This window comes from Manis javanica, chromosome 1 (genome assembly GCF_040802235.1).
Source record: "Manis javanica isolate MJ-LG chromosome 1, MJ_LKY, whole genome shotgun sequence".
In the NCBI taxonomy this organism is placed as follows: Eukaryota; Metazoa; Chordata; class Mammalia; order Pholidota; family Manidae; genus Manis; species Manis javanica.
In genome coordinates, this window is record NC_133156.1 from 153,182,190 (window position 1) to 153,201,495 (window position 19,306).

General features: G+C 41.4%; 1 protein-coding gene across 2 annotated transcripts in view; it reads right to left on the reverse strand.

Annotated features, from left to right (window-relative positions):
• The window catches only part of SULT1C3 (sulfotransferase family 1C member 3), a 30,047-nt gene extending 11,699 nt beyond the window's left edge, over window positions 1-18,348 (reverse strand). The window contains exons 1-3 of one of the 2 annotated variants that reach the window (XM_037015402.2): window positions 18,156-18,348; window positions 7,271-7,461; window positions 4,771-4,899 (exon numbers count right to left, since the gene is read on the reverse strand). In XM_037015402.2, coding sequence (XP_036871297.1) covers window positions 4,771-4,899; window positions 7,271-7,442 — 301 coding nt within the window. In that variant the 5' untranslated portion in view covers window positions 7,443-7,461; window positions 18,156-18,348. The remainder of the gene's footprint in view (window positions 1-4,770; window positions 4,900-7,270; window positions 7,462-18,155) is intronic. The other variant, XM_017642407.3, reaches the window with a different exon arrangement.
• Window positions 18,349-19,306: the final 958 nt, after the last annotated feature.

A 19,306-nucleotide genomic window follows, 5' to 3' on the forward strand; every position in this document is an offset into this window, starting at 1 on the left:
GACCCTGGTTGCTTGTCCTGAAGGCTGCCCCATAAGCTAGTCGAATGCACATGCTTCCTTTATTGTGGCTGTTGTTCTTACTGGGTATGGCCTGAATAGGATTGCTGGCAGACCCCTGCAGCCCAGCCTTGTCTGTAACAGAATCAGCCAGGTGTGCAGCTGTACCGCAGGATGGCTTAGCACCAGGTGCTGTCAGGCTGTGTTAGAAGGGCTTCATCCAGCATGTCTTCAGGTGTGGATTCTGACCCAGAGCTCACCTCTCTCTCTACATCAAATTGCACCAGTGGCAGTGATGTTTAAGTGAACTGCTTTCTCCTTATGCTGTGCCTCACGTTATATCCCAGGTGGACTAGCTCTTTCAGTGTGACTGAACCAGGCCCATCTGGCTGGCAGGTTTGTACTCAGATGACCCTGCCATGGTTCTAATTGGGCAATCCCTGGGTTGTAAAGCTGCCATCCATGAAATGTGCCTATGATTAGCCTATCAATGTGTCCAACTTCTATATCCATTGTGGATGGAGCCCCCAAAAAGCTCCCATCACTGCATGCTCCTTTGCAAGGTGTAGCTCTGATGACCTGGTGGAACTTACTGAAATCTGCTCAGATGGCCTCAGAGCCCTGCTAAGCAGGCCTCCAGCACGTACACTCAGGACTTAACACTCCCACCCTTCATGGGTCTCCACCTAGGAAGGCCACCCACCCCCAAGCTGGCCTCCACAACCCCCAAGCATACCAACCCCACAGAGGATATCACCCCACCTAAGAGCTTGCCATTGGAGGGACTGCACTTCAGACAGCAAGGCCACAGCCCAAGAGGATGAGGGAGACTGTGCACCTGGAACTCACTCAACATTGGGGTTTCCCTGCAGATTGCCCCTGTACTGGATGGGGAGGGAAATGACTGTGCCGACTGCCAGCCGAGAGAGAGAGAGAGGCTGAGCTGCCAAAATGCCTGCAGTCAATCAGCCCTGCGGACCCTGTAGAGCACTGCTTTTCTGAACTAGCTGTCTGCTTTCCTCAAGAAATCTGCTGCTGTCAAAACACTTGCAAAACCATGACCCCCACAGAGCTTACCAAAACCCTGTTTTTCTTGGTTTGAATTGACCAATCTGGATTTAGCCTGGGAACCCTGAAGCTTTCTGCATGTGGACCCCAATTGGGGCATGTACCCCAGGTCTTCTGCATGCCTGCACCCTGCCTTGACTTCCCTATGTAACTTAAGGCAGGCCATGTACTTCCTCCAGGACTGATGAGTAATAAACTTCTCTCTTTCAATTCCCTTGTGGTCTGTTTTGAACTGAGGCTCACCATCTGGCACTCTGTTCTCCACTTAACAAATGTTAATTTAACAAATTAGGTCATGAAATCTTAACAATGGCATACAAGAGAGTTGACTCATAATGGTCAACTCTGAAACATATCAAAGTAAAATTATTATATTTGAAAATAAAGAGAAAAATTCTTAATGTCTCCAGGCAAAATGTGAAATAATTCATGAAGTTAAGAGAATTAAACTGCCATCACACATTCCAAAAACAGCACACTAAACAAGGAAACAGTGAAGCAGCATTTTAAAGAAAACTTAAGTAAAGAAAGTATGAACAAAAGGTATTGTACCCAGGCAAGCTGTGCTTCAAGGATCAAAACTATAGAAAAAAACCTTTAAAATGTGCAAGAACTCAGAGAATACAGTGCATATGTACCTTCCTGAGCAATATCCCAGCATGGGTTTGATTAAACCAAGAGATACTGGGAAAATATTATCAAAAGGACTGCTGACTAGCATTTTACATTATTTAATACCAGAACTAAAATTTTTAAAAGTGAGGTGATGGCTAGAAGAATATAAACCTTATACATTCTTACAAAGTAGGAAGAATGCAACTTAAACCTTAGAATAAGATCACTGGCAGTTGTATACATAATAGGGGGAGTCACAGGATTCCTTCAAATCAGATAGTAAAAGATTAAGTAAGAGAAAAGAGCATTAAGTCCTTATAAAGGTAATAACACACAGGAAACCAACTAATAGGAAAAAATTTAAAAAGTGCTGAAACAAAAACAAAAACCCAAAATAAAAACAAAGCAAAAGAAGTCCCACCCAAATTAAAAAAAAAGATATGCCAACTAATGAAACACAGTAAATATTACTTATTGCATGTAGTAATTTCAACACGATAGTACAAAATAATTATGACCAAACATGTCAGCCATATCAGTGAATGTAAGTGGGATTAAATCACCCATTAACACTTTTCAAAGCAGCTCATAAAGGAAAACTCAAACTATATGCTGCACACACCTAAAACATGGAAAGGTAAAGGTAAAAGAATTGCAGAGATATAACATGCAAATGACATTGTGAGAAAGCAGGTATCATGATACTATTAAAATGGGATTCAACCCCAAAAGCATTATATAAGACAAAGAAGGAAGCTTAAAATGCTAAAGACTGCATTATATCAATAAAATACAATAATGATGAATATCTATGTACCAAATAGGAAAATAGCCACTTATCTAAACTGGAAACCACAGCATATATAAAGAAAAATAGAAACATATTACTAATAGGGCACTTTAACCCTCAATATAAGACAAATGGGCAAAAAACAAAAAAGAGGATATAAAAGATTTAAAAAATATGAACAATATATTAGATCCTTTGGATAATAGAGAACATACTTTCTCAAGTGCACATAGAAAAGTCACAAAAATTGGTAGTACATTAAGGCACAGATAAAACATCAGTAGGTTTCAAGAAGTTGCAATATTATAAACACTATTTGCTTACAAATGCAATAAAACTAGAATTAAATATAAAGCCTCTCCCCCAACCTACCCCTCCAAAAAAAAAAAAAAAAAACCAACAAATCTTCCATCTGGAAGTTTAAAACATCCATTAAATATCTTTGGTATAAAATTACAGAAATTCTGAAAAATATAATGAACTTAAATGCAAACAAAACACTATATATCAAAACCAAATACATTTAAAATAGTGATCAGAGAAAGATTTATGGCCATAAATAATAAACAAAAATAAATGAATTAACTCCCCAGCTCAAAAAGCATTTGACAAACTCTAACACTGATTTATGATGAAAAACTCTGAGAAAACAAGGAATAGAAGGGAACTTCTTCAGCCTGGTGCTACAGCTAGCATCACACTTAAAGGTAAAGCCTGAGGACTTTTCTACTGAGACCAGGAACAAGACAAGATGCCTGCTCTCATATTTCTATTTAACATTGCACCAGAGGTTCCAGCCAGTGCAATAAGACAAAGAAAAGAAATAACAGATATCCAGACAGAAAGAAAGAAGTAAAATGTTTCTTTATTCACAGAATTTATGTAGAAAACCCAGTAGAATGTACAAAAAGAACTACTAGAATGAAAAAGATAGGTTGTGGGATACAAGGTCAAATGCAAATATAAATTATATTTCAATATACCAGCAATACATAATTAAATATTAAAATACAAAAAATACCATTTATAATAGCATAAAATAAAAACATTTATGGTTAAATATGACTGAAGATGTACCAGACCTATGAATGAAAGCTACAAAACACTGCTGAGGAAAATTAAATAAGACCTAAATACTTGGAAAGATAAGCCACATTCATACATCAGAAAGTTGATTCTGTCAAGGTATTTCCTCCAAACAGATGGATAGATTCAATGCAATCCCAGCCAAACATCAGCAGGTTTGGGTTTTTTTTCCCCTAGAAACTAAAAACCTGATTCTAGAATTTATGTGAAAATACATAGATTCTAAAATAACAAAGCAACTTTGAAAAAGAAGAAAAAATTTGGAGAATGTATACTACCTAACTTCAAAACTTACAGGGCTACAGGAATCAAAAGGTGTGGTATTGGCTTAAATACAGACACACAGTGAGAAGGAACAGTACAGAAAATCCAGAATGTGCCCGTGCATATACAGTCAATTGATCTTGGAAAAGGGACCAAGACAATTCAGTGGGAGAAAAGGTAATTTTTTCAACTAATTGGCTGGAATAATTAACCCACTCAATAATGGGTTTTCAATATGTATTGTTTTATAAATGAAGAAACGCTAGGTTTTGAGAGGTTTGATGACATTTTCAAGGTCACCCAGATAAAAATCCAAACTAGCATTTCACGCTGGACTGTTGAATACTGACATATCTGCCTTTTCACCTTTGGGTTGTCTTGATTGCAAAAGCTGCTATTTACTTTATAAACGCATGTCCTTTATTCCTAACTGATTGCAAGTTCTTTAAGTGTGCTATGTCTTATATTTCTTAGTATCATCTTAGTATGTGAAGTGTAATCATTTATTGATAATAATGATACTTTATAGGATTTTGCTTGATTCTCTGGTAGACAGGTTATAAATAAAATGTATTTATAAGACAATTCTCATAAATTAAGAAGGTAGCACAATAACACAGGAATATGGCTCTCAGTTTCTGGAGGTTAGGAATCCTCAGTCCTGCTTTCTCTGTGTTATATGCATTCATGCTTGCTCACTCTGAGTTCTTAGCCCACAGTAGGGAAAGTGCTGCATGATGCTACCCAATCATGTATTTTAGAACAGAAATTTAGGAGTCTTGTTTCCAAGTTGAAGTGAGTGTGTTAACTTGAACCCCCTTCAAGCTTCCTCCTAGTTCCCTTTGGAAATATTTTCTAGAAGGGTGATCATGGAAATAATTCTCTTCTTAGATGAAAACTGGCCCAGCACAGTGGTTACAACCTTATGGGTTCTCGTTGGGTAAGCCTACCTGAGCTGAAGGGTGGAGGTAGAGTCCATTCAATGAAAGGATGCCGTTCAAAGGTATTGGCCCGCTGGCACTTCTGCACATCTCCATCATTTTGGATCATGTCCACAATCTCCTGTGTCCAGGTTGTTCCTAGAAGTGTTGATTTTTTATTTCTACCCACTCACTGCACAATTATTTCACCTTGATTACTCTTATATTTAGTAAAATTCTTATTTGCTGACTGTTGGGAAGAATCAGCTCACTTATCTTTGCATGACACCCAGAGTGGATGGGGCTGCTATGTGACCTCAGGGTGGAGAGAGCCCCTTTGTGACACCCAGAATGGATAGAGCCTCTCCTGCAAGCACTGGGGTCTTTGTGCTCACTGTCAAGGTCTGCTTACATATTAGCCTGACAGAGGTAGAGACCTGTCCTTCAGTTCTCTTTAATCTCTAGTACCTAGTGTAGAACCCTGCACCTAATAAATGTAGCTCGAACAAGTGAATATCGAATCAAATGAATGTAGGGAGATACACACACATAGATGAACTAGCCACTGTCCTGCCCTAACAAGCTTACAATCTTTTTGGAGGAGATGACATATGACATATTCTTCTTGCCCAACTAATAACTAATATCTGTTCCTCCCTTCTTTCTCAAGTCATCAGATCTTCAGCTTTTAGCTGCCATGTAGCTATTTGACTCAGAGGTAGCATATTTCAGTCTTTCTTGTATGATGTGGCCATGCCATTAAATTTTGGGAAGTTGTCTTGGAACATAACCTTATTCCTCCCTCCCTTCCTTCTTACTGCTGTTTGGAATGTGCATATGATGGCTGAAACTCCAGCAGTCATGTTGGACTATAAGCCAAAAGGTTCACCTGCAGATGGTGGAGCAGAAAGTCAGAAGGAGCCTGGGTCTCTGATGCTCAATGCAGCCAACATTTTATCCCTGGACTACTAAGCTCCAGATTGGTTTTTCTTTTGTGGTATTTTGAGTTCTCTGACACTTGTAGCCAAATTGAATACTAACAGATATAGAAAAAGAGCATGTGGGTAGACAGAGACAGACTGTGCTTATTGTTCACCAAATACGCATTTTCTTCTTTATATCAAAGCGTTTGGTATCTCTCTGGCTCTTAGCCGGTTCTGATGCTCACTGATACATGACATATATACAGATAACTAAAAGGGTCAAAGCCAAACATGGACTTGCAAAGGGCAGGAGTACAGAGGAGGAGGACGACCTGTAGAAGGGCTCAGCAAGCTCAGGGGTGATGGCAGCACTGGGGTGAAGAGTTAAAGGGATGGAATGTCCACCTGCGCCAAGAAGCCCGGGCACCCCAGGTGGGGAAGTCACAGGGGCCAGGAGAAGGGAAGTCATATTTCCATGTTGGGAAGTGTGGTCACAGGCAGTTAAGAGGAGGCGGGGGTACAAGGCTGGAAGCAAAGTCTGGGATCGTCCTGTGGAGGGCCTAGGGGTTGACGGCATGATTTCAAAGGTGAGCTGAAAAAGCAGTCTTCTTTGAGGGGCAATACAAATATAAGTTCCAATATTTACGGCAAGAGGACTGTTAGTAAAAACCAGACAGAAAAGGGGATCCTTGAAGTCGGAACGATACCCAGAAGCCCCCACTCTAGCTTATAAAGTACGCCCTAGGCAGCAATGGGGCCTAGTGAGAATGGGAGGGGTCAGGGAGGGGACTAGAAAGAGGATAGCAACGTGTGACCCGTTTGTGAATGGACTCAAGTCTGAAATCGTTCTGGTCATGAAAATCTAGAGTTCTTGTGTTTAGTCAGATGGGCACTGAGAGACTTTTGCAGACTGGTGACACCTTAACTTGTCTACCTACTCATCACACTCCCTGAAATTATAGATCCAGACAACGCAGGGGGATTATCCATCCTCATGTCACAGTCTCCTCTGCTTAGGATGTTCTTTGCTTCTTTTCTCCTGCATAAGGCTGGGATACCCTTTGCCTTTTCTGACCCTTACTTTCCCCACAAAGTCCTCTTCATTTCACAGGATCCTGGTAGGCTCATCTTCCCTGTCTCAGTCCCTTCCCACTGTACTTCTGTAGGTTCTGGATCCAATGCTATTAGCACTTTTTATATTGGTGTGAGGACTCCTCACCTCAGACTCCTCCACTGAAAGAAGCTAAGCAGGTGAGGAGTGTGTTCCTTTGGGAGAAGTCAGTGGGTAAGAACAAGGAGTGGCAGGGTTGCAAGATTACCGTTAAGAACTTCTGTGCTATTTCTCAGACTCTGTGCATTTAAATAATTTTGTAATTCTTGCAGTTCTTTGAGTATTTGGGATTCTGGCCATCTCTTTCTCCATCAGGGACCTAAATACAAGGAAGGGTCTTGGATCCTGGTGGGGGCTGGTTGGAGCTCATGAGCAAGTCTGGTTCTCGTTTGTTCTGGGGCTGGTGCTGGGAAATCTGCATCTAAAACTGGGAGGCCCCGGCAGCTACCACAGCTCCTCTAAAGCTGGCCTCCCGCTCCCTGCTTCTCAGACTTACCTGACTTTACATAGGTTGCAATGAGGAGATCATCAGGTTTTGCTTGGAAATTCCAGATTTTATCCCATTTATCACTTACAATCTTCGTCATAAGGATTCCATTCACTTCTTTGGTCTCTGGTTTTATGTATTCTCCCTGCAGGTGGAGACCTTTCATTTCCTCCAAGGACATCTTTCTGTGTGGACAGCTGCTTAAAAAGAAAGGTGTGTTTGTATCATTTCTTATGCTTCCAACAGTCATTCCTTTAAGAAAGTTCTCTGAGAAAGGAGAGGTGTGGGGGAAATTTATTACTAGGTTTAATGTTAATTTAAGTGAGAGAAGTCAAAACTGTTAGAACCTGAAGCATTTAAAATGCTTTGTTTCAGGATGCAAAGACGATAAAGAAGTGAACATATTTGTGACAGAGACAAATGCCACAGAGGAAGTGCAGCTGGGAGATGTGTTAGACAATGACAGATTTTGGTGGTTCATCAGGGATGGCCTGTCTGAGGCCTGAGTGACAAGGGGGGGCCGCCATGCAGGGGGACTCAGCAGAAGGCCCTAAGTTCGCAGACCGTTGTCAAGCTTGAGCAACAAAGGAAACCCGGAACGGAATAGGCACCGAGGCTGATCCTACAAACCAGTGTGAAGGGGACAAGGCGGCTGGGGGGTGGGGTGCAGCCTGAAGGGGGTGGCCCATAAAACTAAGGCTGACCTGGATAGCTACAGAGCTAAGAGAAGTCACAGACCCAGGTGAAGCTTAAGCACGTGTTGAGGTGCTGCTGGCAGAATGACCATCAAAAGTTTTCCATCTGATTGCACAAAAACCTCCCTGCATGTCTGTATCTCCAGATGTCACATCGTGCTCCAAATCTCTGGCTGAAGAGCAACATCTGCCAGCTGAGGATGTAACCCCAATTTACTCAGGGGAGTAATCCCCACTGGTTTGGGATGTGATAATTGTTCCCTTAGTAGATAATTTTTGATATTTCTTGAAATCTCAAATTCATTATAGAAATGCAACAAAGTAAATCAAACCATAGCATTACTATTTTTGTTTTAAATTTAAGAATAACCTTGCCATATTCAGTTAAGTATTTATTATGAGGAGAAAACTTTGGCGTATCAGAATATCTAACAGATGAGTCTTGCAATTAGAAGTTAATGTATTATTGAGTGATTTAATATGTAGACTTGAGATTTTAGGTTGAAAGTTTAGACAATCTTAATTTATAAATGTTTAAGAGAATATAGGAAACATCATATTCATAAACTTAATTTTACTAGATTTGTGAGGTTTATTGAAGGAAATGGGATTATTGTTATTGTTAGAGACCTGAGATACTTAAAAAAGAGAGAACATATTACAATAAATGCAATTAAAAATATTTAGGGGAATTTTATTAACTAAGTTGAAAAAGCCTCTGTAAGTGGAAACATTCCCCCATATTCCCCTGATGCTCTGGGTCCAGTGTGGGGACAAGACTTGGGTTCTAGCCACATCACACCCAGATCTGTGCTTCTGACCGGTCTGTCTCTCCTCCCTCTTTCTTTGACCCAAATTCAACCTTAGAGGCCATTCTTTAGGGCCTGCTGTCTCAAGCAGCTGTAGACGCTCACTGATCACTTGGGGACCTCGGGGGCCACTGCAGGGGCCTGGGTACTCGTGTTCGCAGGTGCGCTGGTGCCTGCTGGGCTGCTCTCCCACCGTTTGACCGGGGCACGTTCATGTTTACCTTTGTTATTTTGGGTTTCCATGTGCATTTTGTTTTGAAGAAAGAGCGCTAGGATTAATAAAAGAAATGTGATAACCACTTTTTAGGACACTGCTCCCCACTACTAAAGTGGCACTCAGCCCAGGCTGAAGGTGTGAAGTTCCCAGGAATTAATGTCCTGAAAGTCAGGACATGAAGCACACCGGGTGTGGAGGGAAGGAGGAGGTGGAGGTGTGCCCTAAAGCAGCCTGAGGTGAAAGAAGTACTTTCGGAGAACTTTCTTTTGCCTTAATAGGTAAATGAGTTACAATGGAATGTTATTCACCACTAAGAGGAAGCGAGCTATTGAGCTATGAAAAGACCTGGAGAAATCCCAAATGCATTACTCAGTGAAAGAAGCCAGTCTGAGGAGAATACATGGCATGTGATTCCAACTGTACGACGTTCTGGAACAGGCAAAACTACAGAGACAGTGAAAAGATCAGTGGTTGCCACGGTTTGGGGGTGGGAGGGATGAGTAAGCAGAGCACAAAGGCTATTTAGGGCAGCAACACTACTCAGCATGGTCCTAAAAGCGTGGATAGATGTTATCATACATTTTTCCAAAGCCACAGAATGTACAACACTAAGAACAAACTGTAATGTCAACTGTTACTTTGGGTGATAAGGATGTGACAATGTAGGTTCATCAGTTATAACAAATGCACCTCTCTGGTGGGGGATTTAAAAGATACATTAAAATTTTTTTTTATTAATTGTAATTTAAAAACATCAATTTCTGATTGTTGCTACTATAGAGAAATACAATTGATTTGTTGTGTGTTGACCTGTATTCTGCAACCTTGCTAAATTCACTTATTCATTCTTGTAGGTTCCTTGTGGATTCCTTCAGAAAGACACTGTTCTTCCTGTGCAATCTGTATACTTTTATTTCCTTTACTTGCCTTATTGCAGTTACTATGACTGCCAGTCAGGTGTTGAATAGAAGTGGTAGGAACAAACCTCCTCATATTGCTTCCGGTTTTGGGGGGAAGCATTTAGTCTTTCACCTTAAAGTATGATATTAACTATAGGTTGTCTGTACCTGCCCTTTACTAGCTAAATTCTGTTCCTAAATTTCTGAGAGTTTTAGCTGAAGTGTATATTGAATTTTGTCAAGTCATTTTTGTTTTTACTGAAGTGATAACATGATTTTCCTTTTTAAGTCTGTAAAAATTGTGAACTACATTGTTTGATATTCAAATAAACCAATTCCATCCCAGGATAATCCCTATTTGGTGTTGACATATTACCATTTTTGTAAATCACTGTGTTTGATTTGCTAGAATTTTTTAATCCATGTTCATGAGGGATATGGGTGTGTAGACTGTAATTGTTGTTAAAGTTGTTTCCTTATAATGTCTTTGTCTGGCTTTGGTATTAGGCTATTGCTTACCTCTGACAATTTCTGCCTTTATTGTGTGTTGTAGAACATTTAGATTTAGAACAATTACATTGTGATTATTGATATGAATGCTTTTAAATTACTATTTTTCTATTTGCTTTCTATTTGTCTCATCTGTTCTCTGTTTTTTTCTTGTCCTATATTCTTTTGGATTAATTAGAATACTTTTGATGATTTTACTTTATCTTCTTTATTTGCCTCTTAGTGATACATCTTTTTTTAATGATTGCTTTAGAGTTCACATATACATCTTCAGCTTATCACAGTCTACTTCAAGTAATATACCTATCATATATAGCATAAAGACATTATAACCATATATTTCCCTCTGTACCCAGCTTTTGTGTTATTATCATACATATTTATGTCCACATATATTGTAGACCCCAATACATTGTAGCCATTTTGATTTAAAAAAAACAATTATTTTAAAGATATTTTAAAAGTAAGAGACAAGTTTTTCATGTTTACCCACACATTTACGATTTCTAGTGCTCTTCATTTCATTGTATAGATCACATTTCCAATGGTTATCATTTCCTTTGTGCCCAAAGAACTTCCTTTTTCTTTTCTTCAACTAGTCTGCTGGTGATGACTTCTCTCAGTTTTAAATGTCTGAAAATGTCTCTATTTTGACTTCATTTTGGAAGATTTTTGCTGGATCTAGAGGTCCAGGCTGATGGCTTTGTCTCCAGTATTTAAAAAGGTTATTCCATGTACTCTAGCTTGCTTCTGTCACTTATCTTTGTTTTCTGTATTTGTGTCTTGTTTCTCTGGCTGCTTTTCATACTTTCTTTTTGTTACTGGTCCTCAGCAATTTCATTCTGATGTGAACTGGTGTGTTTTAGTCCATGTTTCTTCTTCTTGGGATTTATTGAGCTTCTTGGATCTGTGCATTTACCGTTTTCATGAAATTTGCAAAAGCTTTTGCTGTTATTTTTTTCAAATATTTATTTCATCCCTTCATCTTGTCCCCTTTGTAACTCTAACTGTGTATATGTTGGACTGCATGATGTCCCAGAGTTCAGTGATGTTTTGATCTATTTTCCCCTAAGTCTCTTATCTTTCTGTGTTTCATTTTGTGTAATCTCTACTGCTCGGTGCCCTAATTTTTCTTTAGTAGTGTTCAGTCTGCTTTTATCCCATTCAGAATGCTGCCCATTTCTCACATTGCTCCTTTTTTCACCTCTAGAAGTTTGAGTCTTTTTTACATGTTGTATACCTCTTCTCATCATGCTCACAGTTTCCCTTTATGAAGACATGGAGTATTGTCATAATCACAGTTTTGTTAATTTTGGGGGCACTATTTTTTGAAATTCATATTAATTAAACTAAAAAATTCCACAAACACCAGTTCACCCATTTCCCTCAATATGTACCCCCCTGCCTCTGGCAACTACCAATCTGTTCTCTGTCTTGATGAGCTTATTTTATATTAATATATTTTTCTTGGTTCATACATAAAGGAGGTCATGTGGTATTTGTCTGCCTCTTTCTGATTTATTTCACTAACGCAGTACCCTCGAGGTCCATTTGTGCTGTTTCAAATGGCACGAGTTCCCACCCTTTTTAATGGCCAAATATTCCATTGTATACACATATGACAATTTCTTTGTCCATTCATCCATTGATGGACACAGGTAATTTCTGTATCTTGGCTATTGTAAATAGTGCTGCAATAAACATGGAGGTGCAAATATCTTTCCAATTAGTGTTTTCATTTTCTTTGGGTATATGCCCAGAAGGGGAAATGTTGGATTATATGGTAGTTTTACTTTTAGTTTTTTTGAGGAACCTCTACACTACTTTCCATAGTGGCTGCACCAATTACATTCTCACCAGCAGTATAGGAGGGTTCCCTTTGCTCCACATCCTCATCAACACTTGTTATTTCATCTTTGTTCTGATAGGTGTGGGGTGATATATCATTTTGGTTTTGATTTGCATTTCCTTGATGATTAGTGATGTCAGGCATCTTCCCATGTGTTGGGTATCTCTATGTCTTCTTTGGGAAAATGTCTATTCAGATCTTTCCTCATTTTTTAAATTGGATCGTTTGTTTTCTGATATTGGGTTGTATGAGTTCTTTATATATTTTGGATATTAGTCCCTCATCAGGTATAGGATTTGCAAATATTTTCTCCCATTCAACAGAATTCAACAGAGTGGCCTTAGGGGACATGGAAGCTTCTGGGCCCTTATCTCCAGAGATCAGGGGTCCCTAATGACTTTATCTCAGAAGAGTCTGAACACAAGTTAGAAAGCTTTGCTCAGAAAACTGATGACTCCCCCAAGGGTAGATACCCTCATCCCTCCGAATATCCCAGTCCTGGCAGCAGGATCTGGGATCCTGTACCCTGAACTCTGAGAGGGGCAGTCATCAAGCCTCCTGACCTAGGGATCTGGAAGTTCCCAGGAGCTTGTCCCTTCTCCAGGTGACAATTGCCTCTATACTTCTTTAATTATCCATTGGGACACACATAAACAAGTTCTTATGGCTCTCACTGGCGCTGGAGCCCAAACTGCAGTGCTTCCAAGGAACCCCACTAAATAGACGTGAGGGGTACCTTTAAATTACAAAGTATAACAGGCAGGATAGTAGGAGCTGTTCACCTTCCATTAGCTGTCACTACTGGAACAATCTTGATTAAAAACCCTTTGGCTCTTCCCCTTCTTTTTATAAGCATGGATGTCTTAATATGCGACAATGCCATCTGAAACAAAACCAAGTTCCTGCCCTTCCTGGTGGGAGCTGCACATTGGGAACCCATGTTGGCCACCCCCAATTATTATGTAAATATCCCCAAAAGTGTTTACAGCAGGGGACTGAGGGATAATTTAATATTTACTAAAGGGGAAGAATCTTAAATAACACTTTTTCCATTGAATTCTCACATTTGGCCAGAATGAGAACCTACTAGGAATGAGTGGCCCTTGCAGTAGACTACTGAAATTTAAACACTCAAGTGTTCCCTATTAAGGATCCCATTCCCAACATTGCTCAGTTAATGAAGATGTCTGGAGGGCTCAGGGGATGTCTTTGCCAGCAATCTATTGTGTTCTATTCAGTACTGATAATGGAGTAGGCCCAGCTGCTTTTTGCCATCATGTCCAAAGGCTTTCAATGTACCTTTACCTGCCTGCCTCTGGACTATCTTAACATGCCTATGAGCTGTCGCTCGCAGTCTTTGCCAGCAAGATCTGGACATCCTTACAGTGTTCCCTGGCACCATCTGGCATTGTATTGCTGACATTCTAATCTGGGGTCCCTCGGAGTCTCTAACACAGCTAGTGACCCACCTATAACACAGAGGTTGGGCTATTGCTCTACATAAAATTCAAGGGGCAGCCACAACTGTGAAATTTCTGTGGGTTAATTAGTCTTTGTGGGGAAAATGGAAGTTCTTATGGTCAGGATCCTCACCTGACCCTAAACTATTTGATGATGTAATTGACCTACTGCTAGGGTAATGCTTCCACATCTGTAGGCAATGGGCTATTACTGACTAAGTCACTATAAAAGAGCTCTGTCCACTGCTCTGGGTAGAGGCAGAGATGTAGGTGGGTTAGAGACCTGCAGACTGCTGGATGCAGACATGATCCTAGTGCTTGACCTCACACAGTGAAAATAAAGCCCGGGAAAAACTCTTTTACCCTGAGAATGTTCTGTTGTCATTTCTCAGTCTCACTGAACCCATAGTGAACTTGCCCAGGGCTGAAACCCTCAGGCAAGACAGTCCTCTAAAGGCTGAGAAGTTCTCCTTGCATTAAAGATCACATTGCTAATTATTCAGCACCGCATCACCCTGTATTAAGTATCCTGCCATGGGATAGAAGCCCTACACATTTAGCAAGGCTTCTTTATATTTTAGAGGCAATCCATACCACACTTACCCATCATTCTTGGGCCCATTTATGCAAATCCTTCGCATACTATCAGGGTCTGGATAGTCACACAGTCTCCAATGTCCACCCACAGATTACAAAGGGAAGCTGTGCCTTTGGAATGAGCTGGCAGTGATTCCTTCAATCAAGTATTATAAATACGTCCCTTACAGTGGGACTAGCTGGCAGCAGGTGAGGCAGGTAGGTATCAACCACACGACCTGTGTTGTCTTCTAGTTATGATGCTTAACCTCATTCAGTCGTGAAGAAATAATTGGATACAACCAGAGTGTGGGATGTCCTGTGAGACAACTGGCCTGCATTTTTCAAAAGAATAAGTATCATGGAAATACACAACAACAAAAAAAGAAAACGGTTGGGCTAGGGGTACCTTTCTAGATTGAAAGACACTGAGAAGACATAATGCACAGCAAGGAACTTAACTGAATTCAAGTGGAAAAAAAACTTCAGGAGACATTACTGGGGTGGGGGATGGAATTTGAACGCAGACTGCATTTCTAGTAGTGTTCAGATAAGGGATGTGAATGCTCTTATTTTTAGGAGATTTTGGCTGATGTATGCAGTGATGGAGCATCACAGGGACTGCAGTTTACATTCTGATTTTTCTTTAAAATACTATCCATTTATTTGTGCATATAGGTATGTGTGTATACATATGCATATGGCAGGGGGCTGGGGAGATGCAGAAAAATCTTGGTGTGCGAATCTAGGAGAGTGTTTACAGATATTTTTTGTACTATTTTTAATTTTCTGTGTAGTTAAAACATTTCTAGGAAAAACAGAAGAGAAAAAAGTGTGATTTGTTTTTCTGACTACCTAAATGATGTGAATGTGAGATGCTAACTCAGGTGACAGCGGGCCTGTGGTCTCCAACATGAGGGGAGATTTCTTCTTCTCTGTCCCAATACCCAAGTCAAGGTAGGGGTTTCTCTGGCTGCCCCTCATCAGAAGAGGGCTTTTTCTGGGTTCTGTCTCCTCTCAGACTCCCCACTTGTATGGTGCCGGGCTTTGTCTCGTGGCCTGCTGCCCTCCTGGCTGTCTAATGAGAATTCCACGTCAGGCACCTATTCCCCGACCCGTCCTCCCTGGGAGCTTTCATCTCTGGGGCCTGCTTACAGATTTGCTAATTCAACAATACATCTTAAAAAGATTTATTTAAAAAATATTCTGTCTAGCTTTCTAAAAAACTGTTCTGCAACTAAAGGCTCAATCAGGGTATTTACTCCTCCAAACAAATAAATCTCTTTGTGGCTATGCCTAATCTGTATTCTAAAATATTGATGACTGTATATTCCCATCACCTGAAGTTCTAGGCAGTCTCCATATGTGGTTTGTCCTTTCTGCTGAGTCTTTCTAAATGAGGTTTTAATTTTGGGTTGTAAGCTTAATTTCTGTGGGGATATACATCAGAATCCTGTGTAGCCTGGTTGAAGGCTTGTCTGTCCAGACAGGTTTTGGGTATGTCCTTGCCAGGTGGCTGAGGGATATGATACCTTGTGATTTGTTTTTTAAAATTTATTGTCTTGGGGATTGCTAAACCAGGTGGGTTGTACAATTTGGTTTGAAGCACAGGCTCATGCTTACAAATTCTGAGAGGAAACTTCCTTTTCATGCACAGCTGGAGACTTCAGAGACTTCCTCACTCTCTCCCTGTGTGGAGACCAGCTTTCTCCAGAGCATGCTGAAGAGACCTAGTCCGCAGTAGGGTTCCTCTACCCCAAGGCCTCCCCTTCTGACCTTTACAGGCATTAAGACACCAAGAAGGGCATTTACCCACCCCTTTAGTGCCTCCACATTTGAAAGAATATTTGCCGGATGTATCTAGAATTTCTTGGTGTTTGTATTGGGTAGATTTTCAAGTAATCTGGTTCTTTTTGTTACTGGAACTGGAAGTTCCTTAATCTATTCTTTTTGGCTTAAGTAAAGAATCTATTTATTCTGCAAATTGGCAGAAAGGACCTGCCTGGATACGTATTTTAAACTTTTTAATGTTCTTACACTGAGTTAAAAAGTAAGTAACACCTGAAAAGCAAACTATTTCTTCAATTAAAAATAATCTAACATATTAAGTTAGTTAAAGCCATTCACACGGTGTAGGAAAACAATGATCCTGAGGTGAACTTTGCTCTGGGAATCTGTAAATGAACTAGTTTCAGTTTCTGATTTCAGGAGCCACGTTCGGTTTCTTGCAGTGCCTCCAATACTGGTCTGATAATTGACACAGAATAGAAACCCGATTTTCATTATTGTTAAATTGAACTTTGTTTTGTTAACTTGAACTTGACTTCAAACTTGCTTATCCACCCTCAAAATAGGAAGACACATTTTTTTCTTTTTGAATCACAGCTTGCCTCCTGTCCAGCCCCAAGTCCAGCTGCACACGATCATTACTGCTACTCATAAGCACAGCCCCAGCCTGTGGATTCCTTGTAGACTGGGAATGTGGCCAGCTCTTCTGTGTGCAGGGCAGGAGCTTCCTTGGGGCTCCCGTGTGAGTTTCTGGCCCTGGGGATGTAGCTTCTCCTGCAGCTCAGCCAGTTGAGTGTGTGTAAGGCAGAACTTGCCCCTGCAGATCCCTAACCGAGCTTCCTGCCCAGGGGAATCTGAGTGTGGCCCTCTGGGCTGGGGACATAGCCTGCTTCCCAGTCTATCTATGTACTGCCTGGACTTAGCTGTGGTTTTCCTGGGCTCCAAGATGGGGAGAGCCCAGGAGCCAGTGCTGCAGTGGTCCCTGTAGGGAGGTTTCAAGGAAGTTCCTGAGGGCTGTCCCTCAGCCATTACCACCCGTGCTCACACGAGGGGTGGATTCAGCTCAGGAGCCTAGCGGGTGCAGGAAGGCCTTAGGATAGCTCACTTGGTGCTGGGCACAAAGGCAGTGTCTCTAGCACTCAAGTTCACACCCACATGCCTCTGGCATCTGAGGAGGCTTCAGTGACAGGTCCTCCTGGTACTGGAGTGAAGGGTGAAGCTTTGAGGGAACCTCTGAGCCTGTTGATTGGAGACTTAGGTGCTTCCCAAAGGCAGTGCCCAGCACCACCTCAGCCTCCTGTCTCTCCTGTGTCTTTGCAATGTCATGACTACATGGGCCGAAGCTCCAGGGGTCCTGAGACCCACCTGTTCATTGTCCCTCCACTTCCCTGATAAACGACTTGGCCAGACCTTCTGGGGACCCAGAAGGTCAGAGCAATGTGTCTGCAGCTGCCTGCCTGAGACCCTTCTGAAGATGACGAGTTAGGAGGAGGGAATCCTTTCTGCAGCCTAAAGAAGGAAGAGGCTCCTGGTCAGCCCTGGCTTCTCAGCCCTGGCCCCTGTTCCTGCTTGCTTGGGTCCCTGAATCTGCTGTCAGGTGGCTGTTCAGTTCTTTTCAAAAGAGCTTCCAGAGAATGGTCAGGGGATCAGGCTCAGCAAGTGACATTTGTGACAGAGAACTTGGGACTGGGCTGTCCTTGGCTGGTGTTAGGTTTTAGGTTTTAGGACACCCTCTGTTGCCTGACAGATGAGCTAGATGGGGAGCCCTCCTCCCTGGGGGCGGGCTGGCATGGCTGCTGCCTCCAGGGAGTGGAGGACACAGCAACGGTTTTCTCAGGGGCGTTTAAGTCAATGCTGGGAAAGAGTAACCCTTTAACGCAGTTAAGGTCACCATGGGACACATGGACTGAGGCCTTGGGAAATTTGGGGCAGAGAAGTAATTTTTTTTCTCTTTCATATCTTCGGAAAACATGATTTTCCCTTAAGAGCTCAAGAAAGTGACCCTTTCCCCATCTTCCCGGCCTTGTGCTCTCTTCCCCTTGCAGGGAGCTAGACTGGTGATCTGGTTAATGCCTTTCAGGAAGTACTCACCAGGTTCCAGGGAGGCAGTGTCACAAGACCTTGGGCCTGGCTTCCTGTCTGCGGACACTCTGCCTTCTTTAGACTCTCCCCCTTGGATGCTTCGCACATCTGAATCCTTGGGTGTGTGCCTGCGGGATCTGGGGAGCACCCCTCAGGTTAATCCTGTCCCTTTGCTCCCTTGATATAGGACCTGCTTAAGGCAGGTGGGATCAGCCCCACCTAGGTGCTTAGCAAAGGAAGGAGGAGCAAAGGAACTAGCCAATGAAAGCCTTGACCTTTCTCCCCACCTGGTCGGGACAGCACAAACAGGACGGGGCTCCGAATGGCTTTGTCTCTTGGTCGCTTATTTTCTTACACTATTTTGAAATCACAAGGAGTAGTAAGTGTGTGGCATGTGCAGGTTCTCCCTCCTGTACCTAGTGTACATCAGTAATCCATCAGGGAGTGCTTTCACAGTGAACCAGATGTGGCCTCAGAAGCCTTAACCAGTTTTCCAGAGAGTCACTTCCAACTGATAGTACTAAAAGACAAAACCTGTTTGCCACTGATGGTTTATAGTGCACATAATGCTCTGATAGAATGACAGTCAGAGGTTAAAAATGCAATGGGATTCTTTTTAAGATTCCATTTATTGATAATTGCTAAGTAAGCATTTTTATTTTGTTTTGCTTATTTAGTTGAACTTCCTGAGTGCCTCATACAATTCAATGATCATAAAATATCTTTGTGGACACACTACATGGTTGTCTTGTACATTCGCTAAAATCTGTTTTTATTTATTTTATAAAATGATAGCTACCTTTACCCTAATGTGATTTTTCATATGTTTTTATTCTAGTTGCAGTTTAATTGTGTTTTTTCCTGATTTTTATTATTTTTGCACAGTGTGGCACTCACCATGTAAGGAATCTATGCACTTCTGGCCCCAATATGAATTAGGCAAAGTAATTACTCTTATTAAAGGCTGATATATTTTGGGCCCAATTTCTAAATATTTGGATTACCATAATCTTAAAATCCTTACACACTCCTGCCTGATCGGTACTATTGTATTCCTTATTCTACAGGTAAGGAATATAAGTCTGGAAAGCTTGAATAGCCAATGAGTGTCACACTGGCGGGAAGAGATCTGAACCCAGTCCACTGAGGTTCAGAGCCTT